This window comes from Tyto alba, unplaced genomic scaffold (genome assembly GCF_018691265.1).
Source record: "Tyto alba isolate M040663 unplaced genomic scaffold, T.alba_DEE_v4.0 Super-Scaffold_22, whole genome shotgun sequence".
Lineage (NCBI taxonomy): Eukaryota > Metazoa > Chordata > Aves > Strigiformes > Tytonidae > Tyto > Tyto alba.
In genome coordinates, this window is record NW_024881296.1 from 37,994,767 (window position 1) to 38,009,834 (window position 15,068).

General features: G+C 37.8%; 1 protein-coding gene across 1 annotated transcript in view; it reads left to right on the forward strand.

Annotated features, from left to right (window-relative positions):
- Positions 1–15,068, forward strand: part of ROS1 (ROS proto-oncogene 1, receptor tyrosine kinase) — a 72,733-nt gene that overhangs the window by 21,571 nt on the left and 36,094 nt on the right. The window contains exons 18-27 of the mRNA XM_032992873.2: positions 3,860–3,960; positions 5,505–5,719; positions 6,052–6,209; positions 6,795–6,957; positions 7,792–8,054; positions 9,497–9,560; positions 10,228–10,430; positions 11,157–11,368; positions 11,871–12,157; positions 13,103–13,279. Of these exons, the coding sequence (XP_032848764.2) occupies positions 3,860–3,960; positions 5,505–5,719; positions 6,052–6,209; positions 6,795–6,957; positions 7,792–8,054; positions 9,497–9,560; positions 10,228–10,430; positions 11,157–11,368; positions 11,871–12,157; positions 13,103–13,279 (1,843 nt within the window). The remainder of the gene's footprint in view (positions 1–3,859; positions 3,961–5,504; positions 5,720–6,051; positions 6,210–6,794; positions 6,958–7,791; positions 8,055–9,496; positions 9,561–10,227; positions 10,431–11,156; positions 11,369–11,870; positions 12,158–13,102; positions 13,280–15,068) is intronic.

A 15,068-nucleotide genomic window follows, 5' to 3' on the forward strand; every position in this document is an offset into this window, starting at 1 on the left:
CTGCTGGCTCCTCATAGACCATTGTTGCCTTCACCAAACCCATCCTGCCTCTGGCACCATGTGGGATTTGCCAGGGACTTGTCCTCATTCTTGCTAGGTGGGATTCATCATTGCTTATGCAGTGAAGGAACTCTGAGACTGAATATTGAAATCCTCGTGAAAGGATTTGCCATGGTCTTGGCAGCTGCATATAGGTCCTCCCTTTCCTTCCTTTCCTCCCTCCCTTCCTTGTGTAGCTGGGAGAAAAGTGATGGATTACCCAATTCTCTGTCAAGAGAACCCCTTAGTACCATACCAGGGACTGGAGGACTCTGGGACTCAGCATGATTGGGACTGCAGACCCAGTGAACCTTTGAACCTTTCCCAGGCTGTGTCCTGAGCAGGACAGGGTGAGGGACCATCCCACCTATTGTGCTGCTTTTACCCTATGGAGTCTCTCTCAAATAAAAGCTGAATGCTGTTCAGCTCAACCCACAGCCTGTGTGGGGTTTCACCCTCTGTCCCAAGCACCGGAGTGAGGCATACATAGGTTGACTGCCACAGAAGACGTCAACTGAGATACATTATTTGCTGCAACAGTTTTCTTTAAAACACAGCTCTTGCTAAAGAAGCCTTCGTTTTTATTCCATCTGTTGTACAATTTGTGCTCCCATTTTACCTGAAGCCAGGCTCTCTATTAAAGACCCTTCCAAAACTTTAGAGATCCATGTCTCTTGGTTAGCTTTGTATCATTTCTCAGAACATTTCAATCTCCTTTCCCAAAGGAAAAGAGGCTGGTGTTTCTCGGATTATTAAAGAAGCCAAGCCTGGTTTAGTCTCTAAAAGGCAATTAACATTCAGAAAGGCCAGCTGATCTTAGAGGTATCTGTTACATTCATGAGGGTTTGGGAAGGAGAGGAAAAGCTGGTTCTGGTGTGGCACCTGCTACACTAGTGAACCTAAATACAGAAGAACTGAAAAACCTTTGTCATGCAGAAAGAAATGTCTGTGCTACAAAGGGTCACTGTATCCTGCAGTACTAGCCTCACACCTCTCTGTGGAAACTAGCTGGTGTGGACTGTCCTCATGGGAAAATATATGCTGTCCAAGCTCAACAGCAGACTTACACTCATCACATATCTTCTGGGTTATCTGTTGTGAAGGACTGACAATTTGCAGTTTATTCTAAGCAACGATCAGCACCTTCTTTGCCCTTCTTTTGATTCACTACCTGTTTCACTGAATTGCCTCATGCTAACCTCAAATTTCCTGCTCTTGTTTTCAAGAACCTTGGCAGCAATAAGACTGCTTGTCTGCTTCTGTCATTTTTTTTCTGCACCTTTCTCTATGTCAGTGACACCAGCCTTCAACCATCCACTTTTTCACACCTCCTACAAACAAACATCTCCTCTCTTGCTTCTCTGCTGCCCCTAATCTATGCGCTGACTTCCTGAACGCAGCCTCCTGCCGTGATGCATACAGGAAAAAAGCCAAGTAAAAATGTCTAGAATGAGAAGTGACCTGTTATAACTGACAGGTGTTTGTTTATCAAAATAAAATCGAAAATAAACCCATCAGAATAAAAAGGGCAGTACAACATTTTTTAATGGTGGCATTATTGAACTGGTCATTATTGTCCAATATAAAGATGCAGACATACATTTGTACAACTACTAATATGTATCTGCCTTACACAATGGAGTAATTTATGCTGAAAAGGGTACCTTTCACCTCGATATTAAAACACAGATGTAATAGTTAATTGCTGTTAACCAACAGTTAGAGCATGTTCTCTACATAACTAGTTCTTATTGGTATTTACTAGCTGTTTTTCTAATAAAGAATTTCTGTTCAGCTGGTCAGTATAGGACCTTCAGCAGTATATAGCTGTATCTTCTTTTAGCTTGGAATCTGAGTGATAGGAATAGAAGAGACTACTGTGAAGACAACAGGTTTCCTAAACAAATATGAAGGCAGAGCTTTGAAAGTCTAATTTCTTTGGCAGAAACTAAATCCTTTTATGACAATTATTTTATTTTCCAATCAGTTGTTTAGCTTAGCTGGTGCATATTGGCATAGCTTAACTGATTTTGGCAGAGCTGTTCTAACTTATTCCAGTTTAGGATCTGGCACAGAATTTCCAAAGCACTTAGTAAGTCATTTACACTGCACAATATGCCTGGGACAGAAGTATTTGGTAGGGGAGCAGAGAAGTTCATTATATGCAGGAGGGACCAGGACCCTCTAAGTGTAGTCTCTTAATATTTCTAGTCAAGGGGTATTTCAAGTAGATAAATTCAGGTTGTGTCTTATCATGTTGAGTTATATTGAATGATCACAAGGATGTATCATATCTAGAGACTAATACCTCTCAGGAAATGGAAGAAGTTTGTCTATTTTTGAAGCATAAGGGAGGTGTTAAATTATTGCCTAACTCCTGAAGATGAATAGTACAAATATTTATTTGCCTTTTATTAATGGGGATACAGGGATCAGGAGAAATAAGGTGGGCACATCTATGGGAAAATGTAGTAGTTGCAGAAAAAAAGTGGGGCAAGGAAAGAATACCCAAACATTTAAAAAAGCAAGGTAGATTTAGGAAGATGTAATTTGGTGTTGAACATGGGAGGGAGAATAGGTAAATGGGATAAAATATAACATAGTTGACTAAATATGCACTCAAGCACATACATACTGTGAGATATTTTTAACAGGAAAACCTACAGGAGCAATCATTCAAACCTTGATTTTCTGACACACAATGTCAACAGAAATATGTCAAGAATGTGATTACATAAGGACCAACAGACAACTAAGTGATATGGCATTTGCTTTCCTGTCATCATCTTCTGCAGTTTATTAATGAAGAGATAAAAAAAAAAAAAAAAAGGCTGCTCCACTTACATCCATAACAGATATTTAAGCTTATAAAAGAGTATCTACAACTAGTGTTTGGATGAGAAGTTTGAGAGCTGCTGGAAAACATGTACAGAGAGGCCCCTAACAACTTGTAAGCTGTGCTAATAATGTGACATAGACTGAACTTGATAACATTTAGCAGACTAATTTGTGGAACTAAAATCTTTGTTATTCACAGAACAGATTATTAGATGTCTGATTTCTATTATTGTTGCATATGGCATTGAATCTGTTGTTTACTGCAAAGCCAAGAAAGTTCTATTTTGAATATTAGATTCTATTAAAAATAAACAGAGAATCTTGCACCTGGATTAAAGGAAGAAGAAGTATTGAAGTAATGATTATTTCATTTCCATCCCCAAATCTTTGTTTAATAATAAATTATTTACCAAAATATAAATATTTGAATTTCCTGTTTAACCAAATATATCAATAAAAATTGTGTATGTATTTTCGATAAATAATTCAACATATTAAATATTGTATGCATAAAATCAAAGCTAAAAAACAAAGACAAAAGATCTGAAATATTCTTTCAAAGGTGATTCTGACTTTCAGAGTGGATATCAAGCACCTGTTTCAGACAAAAAATGTTAAAATAGCAGAGGTGTTATGGAAATTTTGATAGTTCTGGAAGTTTTGATTAGTTCCACTAATCACTTGATACGCTCTTGCCATCATATCTGAAGTATTCTGATACTCCAGGGATGAACACTGTGGCAGGTGCTCATAAAATGCTATCTAGAAAGTCGTCAGCTGCTTTAAATAGACGTCCACCACAGACCTGTTTATTTTCTAGTGCTACCTCTTTTTGTGTTAGAGTAAACATTCATGGTAGTAATGTTATTTTTACCAATAAGGAACTACTCACGATGCTGTCTAGACAACAATTATGTCTGAGGCCTTTTACCGCAGAAGTGAAGTTGTGTTCAAATTGCCATTTGGACTTTTTTTTTCTTAGGTGGTTGGCTTAACTTTGGATCTCACCTATGGTTTTCTTTACTGGCTTGTACAAGATAGTCTATGCCTAAATCTATACAGGGTTTCTCTTTTCAAAGAAGGGTAAGTAAATGCATAACAGAGGTAAAAAAGTCTATATTTTCTAGTTTTTGTGATACTCTTTAAAAACAAATTCTGTCCAATGCTGAGCGCACTAGTTACTAACTTAACAATAAACAAAAAGAAGAGCAAATGATCACAGCTAACCGATGGCAAACTACATGTTGAGATGGTTTTTAACATGGTTTTGCAGTGAGGGAAACACAGTATGGAAGCTCAACTGAACTGAGGTCATGGTCATCAATTTTTAGACTTAGCTTTGGGAAATAATCGCCATTTATTGTCTATTTTATCTTGGCATGTACACCACCTGGCAATTTTCTAATGCCTAGAGCTGTAACTTGCTCACCTTGCATGGAGCTTAGGACTTGAACTGACACCACTTTCTCACCTGAGCAATCAGTACTCAGCAGGCTTTCCTTTTCATCATCCTGAGCATGAAATGTCTGCATTATTCCTGAAGAGCAAAGTTAAAAAACCCCACAAAACAAAACCACGTTTATGGGACAGCTTGAATATATACTAAGACCTTGAGAAAAATGGTAATTTGTTCTGTAAGTGCCAAGTGCATGATGAGTGGTATCTCATGAAACTATGTTTTTGCTCCTTTTCATATGGAAAGTGCCTTTTTATTTTTTTTTCAAGCATCAGATTAAACTTCTTGAATTGAATCATGTATTTACATGTACTCATAACGTTGCACGCTGGCTTTGTGTGGAATCAGTTTAATTTTCCGACTGATTTTAGACTTGCTATGATTAATGATAAACAATTAAAGAATCAAAATATGTTGATTACTTTTAACCAGAACACGCAGCTCCTTTGTGAACCAATTGGCAGCCATAAATCATTGTCCTCAGCCTGCTAGAATATTAGAAGTAATCCATGCTAATGGACCTGATGGTCTGCCAAAGCTTTTCCAAATCTGTTTTGGATAGCATGTTTCTAAGCTGAAAGATATTTCTGAGATGGCAAAATGATGCCTCTTACAACATATTTGATATCTTACCTGGAAGATAAATTGGGACCAAAAAAAGCTTGTAAATTTTGACATAGAAGTAACAAGCCAGATTAAATCACCAGTGATCCCAGTGGAGGAAAATGTTAATAGAGTTTAATAAATAATAGAAGGTTATTGAGCAAACTAGAGGGGTCAAATTCATCTGGGGACCTGCTCTAATGAAGTAGAATGAATCTCACGCTGTGAAGTAGACTCCATTCTTTCGGTGGAACTGCTGAAAGTTGGCTGAGTTTTCAAAATTCTAAATTTTCTACATTCATGCATCAGAATATTAAGACATTTTATAATTGTTTTCTAATGAAATCAAGGGAATGAAGGCTGTTTTTTTTGCAGGTGCTCTTGCAACACTTAAAAGTGTTCTGTTTTAGAGAATTTAAAGAAAACTTTTTGAATAATTCTCCTGCCTCCTACATGAGTATTAAGAATTTGAATGATGAGAAACTTATCAATGTGTCAAACATTGTATAAATCTAGTTCTCTCTACACATGCATTTTCAGTTTGCTAATTTCGTATGTGTTTTCACAGTTGTGGTAATGCCATCGTCACAGAATTTACAGCATGGAGTACTTCTGAAATATCTCAGGATGCACTGGAATACTACAGTGGTCGCCTGTTCTGGATTAATAGTCTTCAGTTCATTACAACTCAGGAAGTCAACCAGAGCCTTAGCATTCCCTTCTCACAACCAGCAGAGTTTGCAGCCTTTACCCTCGTTCACACATCGCTTAAACCTTTGCCAGGTACATTATTTTCTTTATCTGAACTCCTCAATAAAGGTATTCACTGTCAGTCTGTAATTCTTAGTTCTTGAAATTCTCTAGTCATTTAAGAAAAGATTAGAACAACAACAACTTATTAATAAATATATCAAGCTATGCCTGAATAATGTGCAATTGTAAAAGCTAATGGGTATGACTAAAAAGAATACATGGTAGTGTTATTCATTGTTTCTATCTAATGACAGCTTACAGGAATTTCCATGGTACTTTAATGTTTTAAATCAGGTTTGAAAAGTCTATCTATTGCTCATGTCCTTTAAATTATTATTAATTCGTCCTCTCTTTATGGACAGGAAATTTTTCTTTTACACCGAAAGTGATTCCAGATTCAGTGCCAGAGTCTTCCTTCCGGATTAAAGGAAATTCTTCAAGTTTTCACATCACTTGGAGTCCCTCCACAAATGTGGAATGGGGAACTGTCTTTTACTGCGTAGGATCAAAGGCTCTACAAGTGAGGATATTAATGCAGCCTCTCCTTATTATCTACATGTATTACTGCAACTACTTGCTGTTGTATCTATTTTTAAACAGAAATGCAGTTTGTTTCTTCTCCAGCATTTACAAGTTGGTCAAGCAACCAAACTAAACTGTAAATACAAAGCAAGCTGTCATGTTTCACCATCACTGAGGCCAGCACAGGAGGAACAAGGGCTTAGCAGTAGCTCTGGGCTAGCTGCTGGGGTGTGAAGTGTCAGGCGCGGAGCTACCAACGCTCAAAGATGTGTGAGAAAGCCTTTCACAGTGACTCCAAGACAGAAGTGTCCTCTGAGCTGTCAGTGGGGCAGCCTCTGCCTGAATGTGAAATCTAGCCTTCATCCACACTTAATTTTAGCACATTTGGCAAGCTTTCCTTTAAATTCAAAGGGCATTGCTACAGTGCCACAGGAGTTGGTGAAACAACAACCATTCACAGAAAGAGAATCTGTATCTTGATTTAGTTGACCAGCTTGGTGAGGGGAATTTTGGAAAATTGAAGGCCTTTCTGAGAGGGAAAAAAACATTTGTTTTACTTTATTCTGTTTTATTTCTTTCACAGTCTTTTGAGAGTGAACGGTGCCTTCATCCCCATAACCTGACAGTGCCATCCTACCGAGTTGATTGGCTAGAACCATTTTCACTCTTTGATTTTACTGTGACTCCATACACATACTGGGGCAAGGCACCAACAACATCTGTATCCCTTCGAGCTCCTGAAGGAGGTATTAGAATTTTAAATCCCATTCCCCACCTGTAGCAGATACTGGGACCAGGTCTAGGTTAACAAGTGAAAGCCTGGAGAGGAATGAGCAGCTTTCAGGGCTAGGCAGCTGTAGGCAGAGTTGTAAGGACATGTTCCTGAATATCTTTGGCAATTATCTATTGCACACATAAATGCACACAACTGCAGTAATAGAATTTAGAACAGAAAGTACATGACAATATATCCACCATATGCCTACGACTATGAGCAAGAAAGAGAAATTGAGATCCGTTACAATGGCCATCAAAGGCTGCATGTAATATCTTAATCATTGATTACATTTTTAATAAATGTTATGTACTTTCTACTTTTTACTTCAGTGTTTATCTTTACTCTCATGCAAGTCAAAGTTAAGTCAGCTAAAATATAGCGTTGAGTGACTGGAGCGCAGAGAAAGCTTAAGAGCTGCAATAGGTTTTGAAGTGTATGGAAGAGGGGCTAGAGTATGCTCTGGTTGTGAAAATTCTTGCAGCTCCATTGTTACCCTACAGGACTTGGCTAAATAGATGTGTCCCAATCTGAGTGCTGGAGTGCATTTCTTTGTTTATACAGCTCTTTTTTTGCTGAGCAAGTTAAAATTGGATACCTTGACACCAATGAAAAACAGAAATTACTATGAAGTTTTAGGTATGCTTCTGTAATTTACACCTCACCAATTGCTATCCATTTCTGTCAGCACTGAGGTTGTAAAGCTCAGGCTCAGAACTAAAAGAGTTAATTATGAGGTAGAGTTTGTGTTTTAATAGGAGTACTTTTCTCTGTGCTTTTAATATATATATATTTTTAAATATAGTTCCTTCAGCCCCCACAAACCCTAGAATATACGTGTTACAAAAGGAACTACATACAGATGATGAGAAAGTCCTTGTGGAGTTCAGGTGGGACAGACCTGAAAGGGACAACGGAGTATTAACACACTTCAAGGTTTACTATCAACTATTGAATTGGAGTAGCACTGCTGGCACTTTCACCGAGTGGAATGCAAACAATGTTAAACCCGACCTGATGCTCTTTTCTCTCAGGGAGGTGCTTCCCAGCCTCACAGTAAGGTTTCAGGTATGAAAAATTACTGAGCTTATCTCATGCTAGATGGTAGATGTTATCAGCGCGGCCTGATGTGTTTGTTAGGAGATATGGTATGGGGCTTGGGGCAAGAACTTGTGGTTTCTGCTTGTGGAACTGCTGTTTCACTGACTCACCCTTGGATACCTGGCTTAACCTTTCTATATATTGTGTTGCTCACTAAATAAGGTGGAAAAGATGCTGCAATATTATACAGGTTTGGTGAAGCCCAAAAGAGTCTTCTAGAGATCTTCCAAAGTCACTGCTCAAAGCTGCAAGTTAAACTGTTGTGGTTTGAATCTGGTTGGCAGCCAACCACCCTGCAGCTGCCCACCCACCCTCCCACACCTGGGAATGGGGGAGGGAATTGGAGGGGTAGAGGGAGACTTGTAGGTTGAGATAGAAACAGTTTGATAATGGTAACAAAATAAAACAATAGCAATAATAGAAACGATAAACGGGCAATGTACAATGCAATTTCTCACCACCCACTGACTGCTACCCAGCCCGTTCCCGGCTAGCGATCCTGAAATACCAAGATCCCGCAACCGCAATCCCAGAAGTCAGAGAGAATCCCCCCCCTTCCTGGCCACCCCTCCTCTATATACTGAACATGACATTACATGATATGGAATATTTAATTGGCCAATCTGGGTCCGGTGTGCTGGCTGTGCTCCCTCCCAGCTTCTCGTGTACCCGCGTATGGGCAGGACATGTCGAGTTAGAGAGTCCTTGAAATCTCATCAACAGCTGAAAACATCAGTGTATTATCAGCATTCTTCTCATACCAGATCCCATAGCGAATCCAAAACACAGCACTATTCAAGCTGCTAAGAAGAAACATTAACTCTACTCCAGCCCAAACCAGGACATACACACAGATTTGACTGAGCTGGTGGAGGGTGATGGGCTATTAAAACAGAGCCATAGATCAAGAGAAGTCCCACTGCTGGAGAAATGCAAGGACTCACACGGCTTCCACAAAAAGACTTCCATTTTAAAACTTGTCAGGAGATCATGTTTTCATTGAAATACAAGGCTTGGAACACACAGAACGTATGCTTGAAAGACAAGTTAAAAGCACAAGAGCGTGTAACAGACTAGGTACTGATGGGGGAGAGCACCACGTTGGTTGCAGCATCAACCAACAGTAGGAATTGCCCCAGCCCGGAGAAGGACACAAGACTGTCTGGCGTCCTTTGAGCTCTCATTGATAGATGCATCGTGAATTGCCACTCTCTGGGCCACTGTTTAAAATCTTTTTCATAGCCATGGTCCAACCCTGAGTACAGCCTTTGAAGTGACCAGAACAGGTCAAAGAGAGCACACGCATACCTTCCTAGCTGAGCAGCCAGGGGTTTTGTCGTTAACTATGACTCACAAATGCAATCATTTATACTGCTATTTAACATATGTAACAGTCTCCTGTTCCACAGGTGCAAGCCTTCACCTCTGTGGGTCCAGGACCTTTGTCTGATATAGCAGAGAGGAATTCATCAGGTATGGATGACTTAGATGCCATCTCAGGGTTTGTGTGTAATAGCTGGTGAAATCGACAGTACAGGAATTTGGTAATCTGATAAATAGCCTCTGACACTTTGTGTGACATTTGTTCCACCCTCCAGTAGACACCACAGAGGAATTAGTTGCAGCTTCTGACATGAAGTGATTAACATATTTCTTATCATTAGATTAAATTTCAGGAATTTCAAGCCTTTCCTTAAAACTATGTTAAATTATCTGTTCTAGGCAACCCCAGAATAGTATGGAACAGCAGGTTTTGATCTGTAATCTGCATACTGCTAGAGAGCATATAATATTTCTAATCAGACTGTGAAAGGTAACCAGGAGAGTTAGAGATCCTCTAGGGATCATAGGCTATTTCTAGTTGGGCTGTTAAAGGTAATTAAGTGAGCAAATCTGTTTTTACTAGGCTTAAATTTGTTAGGTAAGCATCCACAATGCCATTGAAAAAAATCTTAGGAGTTTGCATGTGATGACAAGAAGGCATCTCATTATTTTATTTATTTGCTGTGACATATAACCAAATATAATTTGTGCAGGGTCATAATTTACTTTTATCTCGTACTTGCTTTCCTTATGAATGACTGCTATTGTCTAGATTTTTTTTTTTTTTGTAAATTCTGTTGTGCTCTTTTCCTTCCAGATCTTTTCCCTGTCCCAACTCTTCTAACTGTTTCTGCCAACAAGTTGTTTCTTACTGACATAGACAATAATCATACCATATGGGAACTTTCAGCAAAGACAAATGTAAAGGACATCTGTTATACTGCTAATGATGACAAAGCGTACTATATCGTAGAAGATTCTCTTTTTCTTCTGAATATACAGACTACTTCAAAGTTTCAGGTATTCATTTGTTCATTCCCTTGCTTGAGAGCACCTAGGCCGTTATTGTAATTATTTTGGGGCTAATTATGTTTTTGAAGAAGTCAAACCTGCATATTTGAAACAGAAAAAAAAAAGCTTGATGAACAAAGCACATTTAATGGCAAAATACAGTGGGGAAAATAGAACTGCAAATACACAATTTTGTTAATGACTGTCAGTTTATATGAGATGTAATTTGAAAGAGATTGGCTGGATATTTTTCCTCGTTAGCAGTACCACAAAAATATGTAAAATATAATAAAATTTGAACTTCAATCTTTTTGTCATCAAAAGCTATTAGAATAGGCCAGAGTATGCCATTAATAAAGTTGTCGTATTAAATGTGTATGATTTTACTGACATTCGCTTTGTTGATATTTCAAGAGACATTTAATTTAAAATTTGCATTATTAAATACTATAAGTTTCTTTGTTGTATAAAATGTAATTTAATTTAATTTGATTTCATACTGATTTCAAGAATATGGAAGCAACGTGGAAGTGACAACTGATATTTGTGAAACAATAGTTTTCATTTCTGTAAAAATAATGGAATCTTTGTTCCATGACATCTCTCTATATTTTGACTTCTACTTGCCAAGTAGAAATTAGTTTGGAAACAAATCTAATTTCATTCTGTCATAATATCAGGTGGGAAAATACTGTTCTCAAGAAGTTTTAGTAATGTTTTTATTTCTTTCTTAAGTTTTTCAAAGATGTATATCTTCACAATGCCACAGCTATCACAGTTGACTGGGTTGCAAGACATCTCTTCGTTGCCCTGAAAACACCATGGAGTGAAACTCAAATATTTGTTATTGATCTTGAGCTCAAGATAAAATCTCTAAGGGCTTTGAACATACAGTTGTGTAAAAGTAATTCAACTGTATCATCTCTGTTGTCATATCCTTTCTTAAGGTAAGGCATATATTACTAACAACTTTTGAAAGTGTATTTTAAACATGATTTTCATTAAATCATCAAATGTTAAGGATATAAAAGGACTTTTTATAGTATATGGGGGTTTTTGTGTTGTGTAAATCACAGAAATTTCTGGATGTAGTTCTATTTTTATACTGCTTGGACATATCTAAATTCAAAAAGATATCCTTGTTTGAGTAAAGATTTCAAATGATACTTAAATACTGATGAGTTCTTCTATTTAAGTAATGCAAATGAAAGTCAGCACCAGACAACAATTTTTTACATTAACTGTTTTAACCAGAATAGTCAGTTATTGTGACCTTCCACTCAATAATATCCTTTAAACACCTGGAATCACTCTGCAAGTATGCTGCTGTAGTTACCTTGTTTTAAATCTCTGGGAGGTTTGTGACTGTAGTCACTTACAGGACTGCATTTAGGGCAGATTGGTTATATTGAAGTATTTCTACTGTAAGCAATGCATTTTATTTGATAGCCGCTTGTACTGGATGGAAGATCTTGATTATGGCAGACGCATGTTTTACTATGATATTCTGAATAACACCGTGCACCACATTTTGGGATACATATCAGTAGAAGAACAGATGAGGAATCGCTGCACCTGTGATGTGACAGAAGCAGAGCTGGGAAGACCCATGAGTATATATGTGTCTGACTCCAAGAATCCCCAGCTGCTCTTTGTCAGAGGAAGAGACGAAATATGGTCCTCAGATATGGATGGTTGCCACTGCTGGAGAATTATCAGGTTACCAGGTTTTCAAGGTTTGAATGTTCTCTTATGCTTCTAGGTAGTTTGTGATTCTTGCTGTCTCTGACATCACACAATGTTCATTTCAGCAAAATCGCATTCTTGAAACACTTTCTTTATAAAATTAACTAATCTATAGGCAAGATGGACAAAATATTTATGTTCTGTGTTTCCAGTTGTGTTCCCTGTTGATACAAACTGGGAGAAAAAGCAGTGTGAGGATATTTACTGATGCAAGTATGTATTCTAGTAAGATGTAAATCAAATGAAGATGCTACAGCCTCAAATGCTGCCTGTCAATAAATTTCACTTATAGTACTAACACATTGTTTTGCTACGTTTTCATATTAGATACACCTATTAGAGTTTATCTCAGTGAAAAGCTACAATACCATCTTAAGTTATTCCTGAAAGTGGCATTGCAGACTTCAATATGTGGGGAGGGTATTTAGGGCAGGTAGAGTCTTGTAGGACAACTTATCTATGTTGCACTTCTTATAATGATAACACTTAACCTTGGTTGCTCAGTTTTCAGCTTGTTTCTGGAGCAGTGCTGGCAAAGCTGTTCAGTTACCAGAGGAGCTCTCTCAATTGTTCCTGGGCGATGGCAGAGTACCGTGCTTTTCATCTTGGAAAAATGTTGAAAGTTTCTATAGACAACACTTGCTCTTGCTCTTGTGTTTTATTTTTGGTATTTGTTAATTGAATTGCAGTTCTCATAACTACAGATATTAAAAAGCCTTCTAATCTACATTTGTAAACTGAAATAACAGTGTCCTAGCTTCATGAGAGCTGTTGGAAAATAGAAATCTCTTTTCCAGGGGAGGTCTTTGAAGATATGGTATGAGCAAGATACTCACCCCTATTGACTCACTGTGAATACAAGCACCCATCTGCTCTTGTAAAATTATCTGCTCAGGGTTTATTCTGAAGCTTAACTATACAATGTTTTCCTACAGGTAAGAAAATTGGTAGCTTGACCATAGATAAGAAATTTATATACTGGAGCACTGAAACAAAGGAACACACTGAAATTTGGCTAGCAAATAAAGAAAGTACAAGACACTTTCTTCAGAAGAGACCAAATCATGAGCTGAAAATCTTTGCCTACAGCTCAGCGGCACAATTGTATCCAGGTAGAGGGAATGTGGGTTGTTTTGTAAATTTAACAAATTTATTTCAAAGCATGTATTTGAGTTGCAGATCATGCTATGTGTATTTAAGTAAAGTATGCTTTATGAATTCAGCTATCTTCTAGAGGGAAACAATTCACTAGGCACACTTTTAAAAGGATGAATATAAGGACTTGCCTTGTGTTAGATTGCATGGGAACTCATGATGATGAGTATTGCCCATGTATTGAAGGCACAGGATGTCAATGCCAAACCATGCCTATTTTCAAAGTTGTATCAAACCTGGAGATTTAGAAAATGTGGTGCACATTAAAGCACACAAAAAAAAGAGCAAACATGTCCACAATGTGCTGTTGCAAGAGTTTGATAATGAGCCCTATTATCTGGTCTTGTTGACAAGTATGCAAAGCTGAAAAAAAAAAAGTCTGCCCTTCCAAAGACAAGGAGATAAGAACTTTGCTTATTAAAATGATTTATAAAGAATTACCTGAGAGGCAAATACAGTTTACTTTATATTATACCCGGGCTTCACGTAGATCTCCTACCATTTTAAATAAACCGTTGTAGAATAATAATGAAAGAAATAAAAATTAGTTTTAACAGAAAGTTAAGATTCATGGTACGTATAGGGATTATCTTTGTAAATGCAGATGTTTAGAACAGATACTAGCATGCTGAATATATTCCAAATAATTCTTTAACTTCAATTTTGTATAAAAATCTGACAAATATACAAGAGAATATTTTAACAGCATGGACTTTTTTGTAATAAAATAATTTCACATTGTTTTGGGCAGCCAGTAGAGTTACTTCTGCCTGCAGCTGCTCTGACCAGTGCCCAGGCTATTCTTACCAGTGCTTTGGGCAAGTTTGTTCCCATGAGATCTGTGTGGGCTTGGCATTGGTGCAGGAACCTGGTTTGGCCCTGGTACAGAACGTACCAATCCCTATCCCCAGGGATCGGGTTTCCTGCAAGAGCCCCAGGCTTAGCTGATGCAGAAAAGGAAGAACTGAATTTCAGTCCAAATGGATTATTTCTACCCAGAGATCCCCACAGAGCTCTTCCTATTTACACGGACTGCTGCAAATATATTTGGAGGAATACAAACCCTTGACATTTAAGGGGGGGAGGGCAATGCACAGAATTACTCACACAAGTTTAAGATAAAAGTAAATGAACATTCTAAAATAAGAAAAAAAATATTTTCTTCCTCTCAATACTGAAAGCAAATAGTGTACACATGAAAAAGTGATGTTTGCAAAGACCAGCTGGATTGACTGACGTGCTTTTTATTGCTTTAGTGATGTGAGCAAGGAGTGCTGCTAGAGTTTCCTTTCATTCTAACCTCTTTAATTGTCATCCAGAGATGTGATGTCAGCTGATCATTTAACACATCAGAAGTACTCAGTGAAAATTATTGTCCTGTCACAGATTCTGTGAGAGAATGATTTCTCTTCAGGGTTAGGAGGAAGGGGACCGAATATGTAGCGAAGGATTTTCTTGTCAGAGTAAACACATTTCTATGGAACTGCCTGACAGAAACTTTAACTCTGAAAATTACTCAATTCTTTATTCCATCTGGGACTTCTCCCATGAGAGTTTTACCATTCTAGGTAACTATCAAATTGACAAAGATTCAACCTTACATTTATTTCTGTTGAACAGACTTTTTTATTCTCCTTCCCTCATATGCATGAATCTGACTTTGGTAAGAATGATGGGGTTACTCATTTAGGGAGAAAAGATCTCAACAATCCGGTCAGTTGATTTGGCCTAAGGCCAAACATTTGT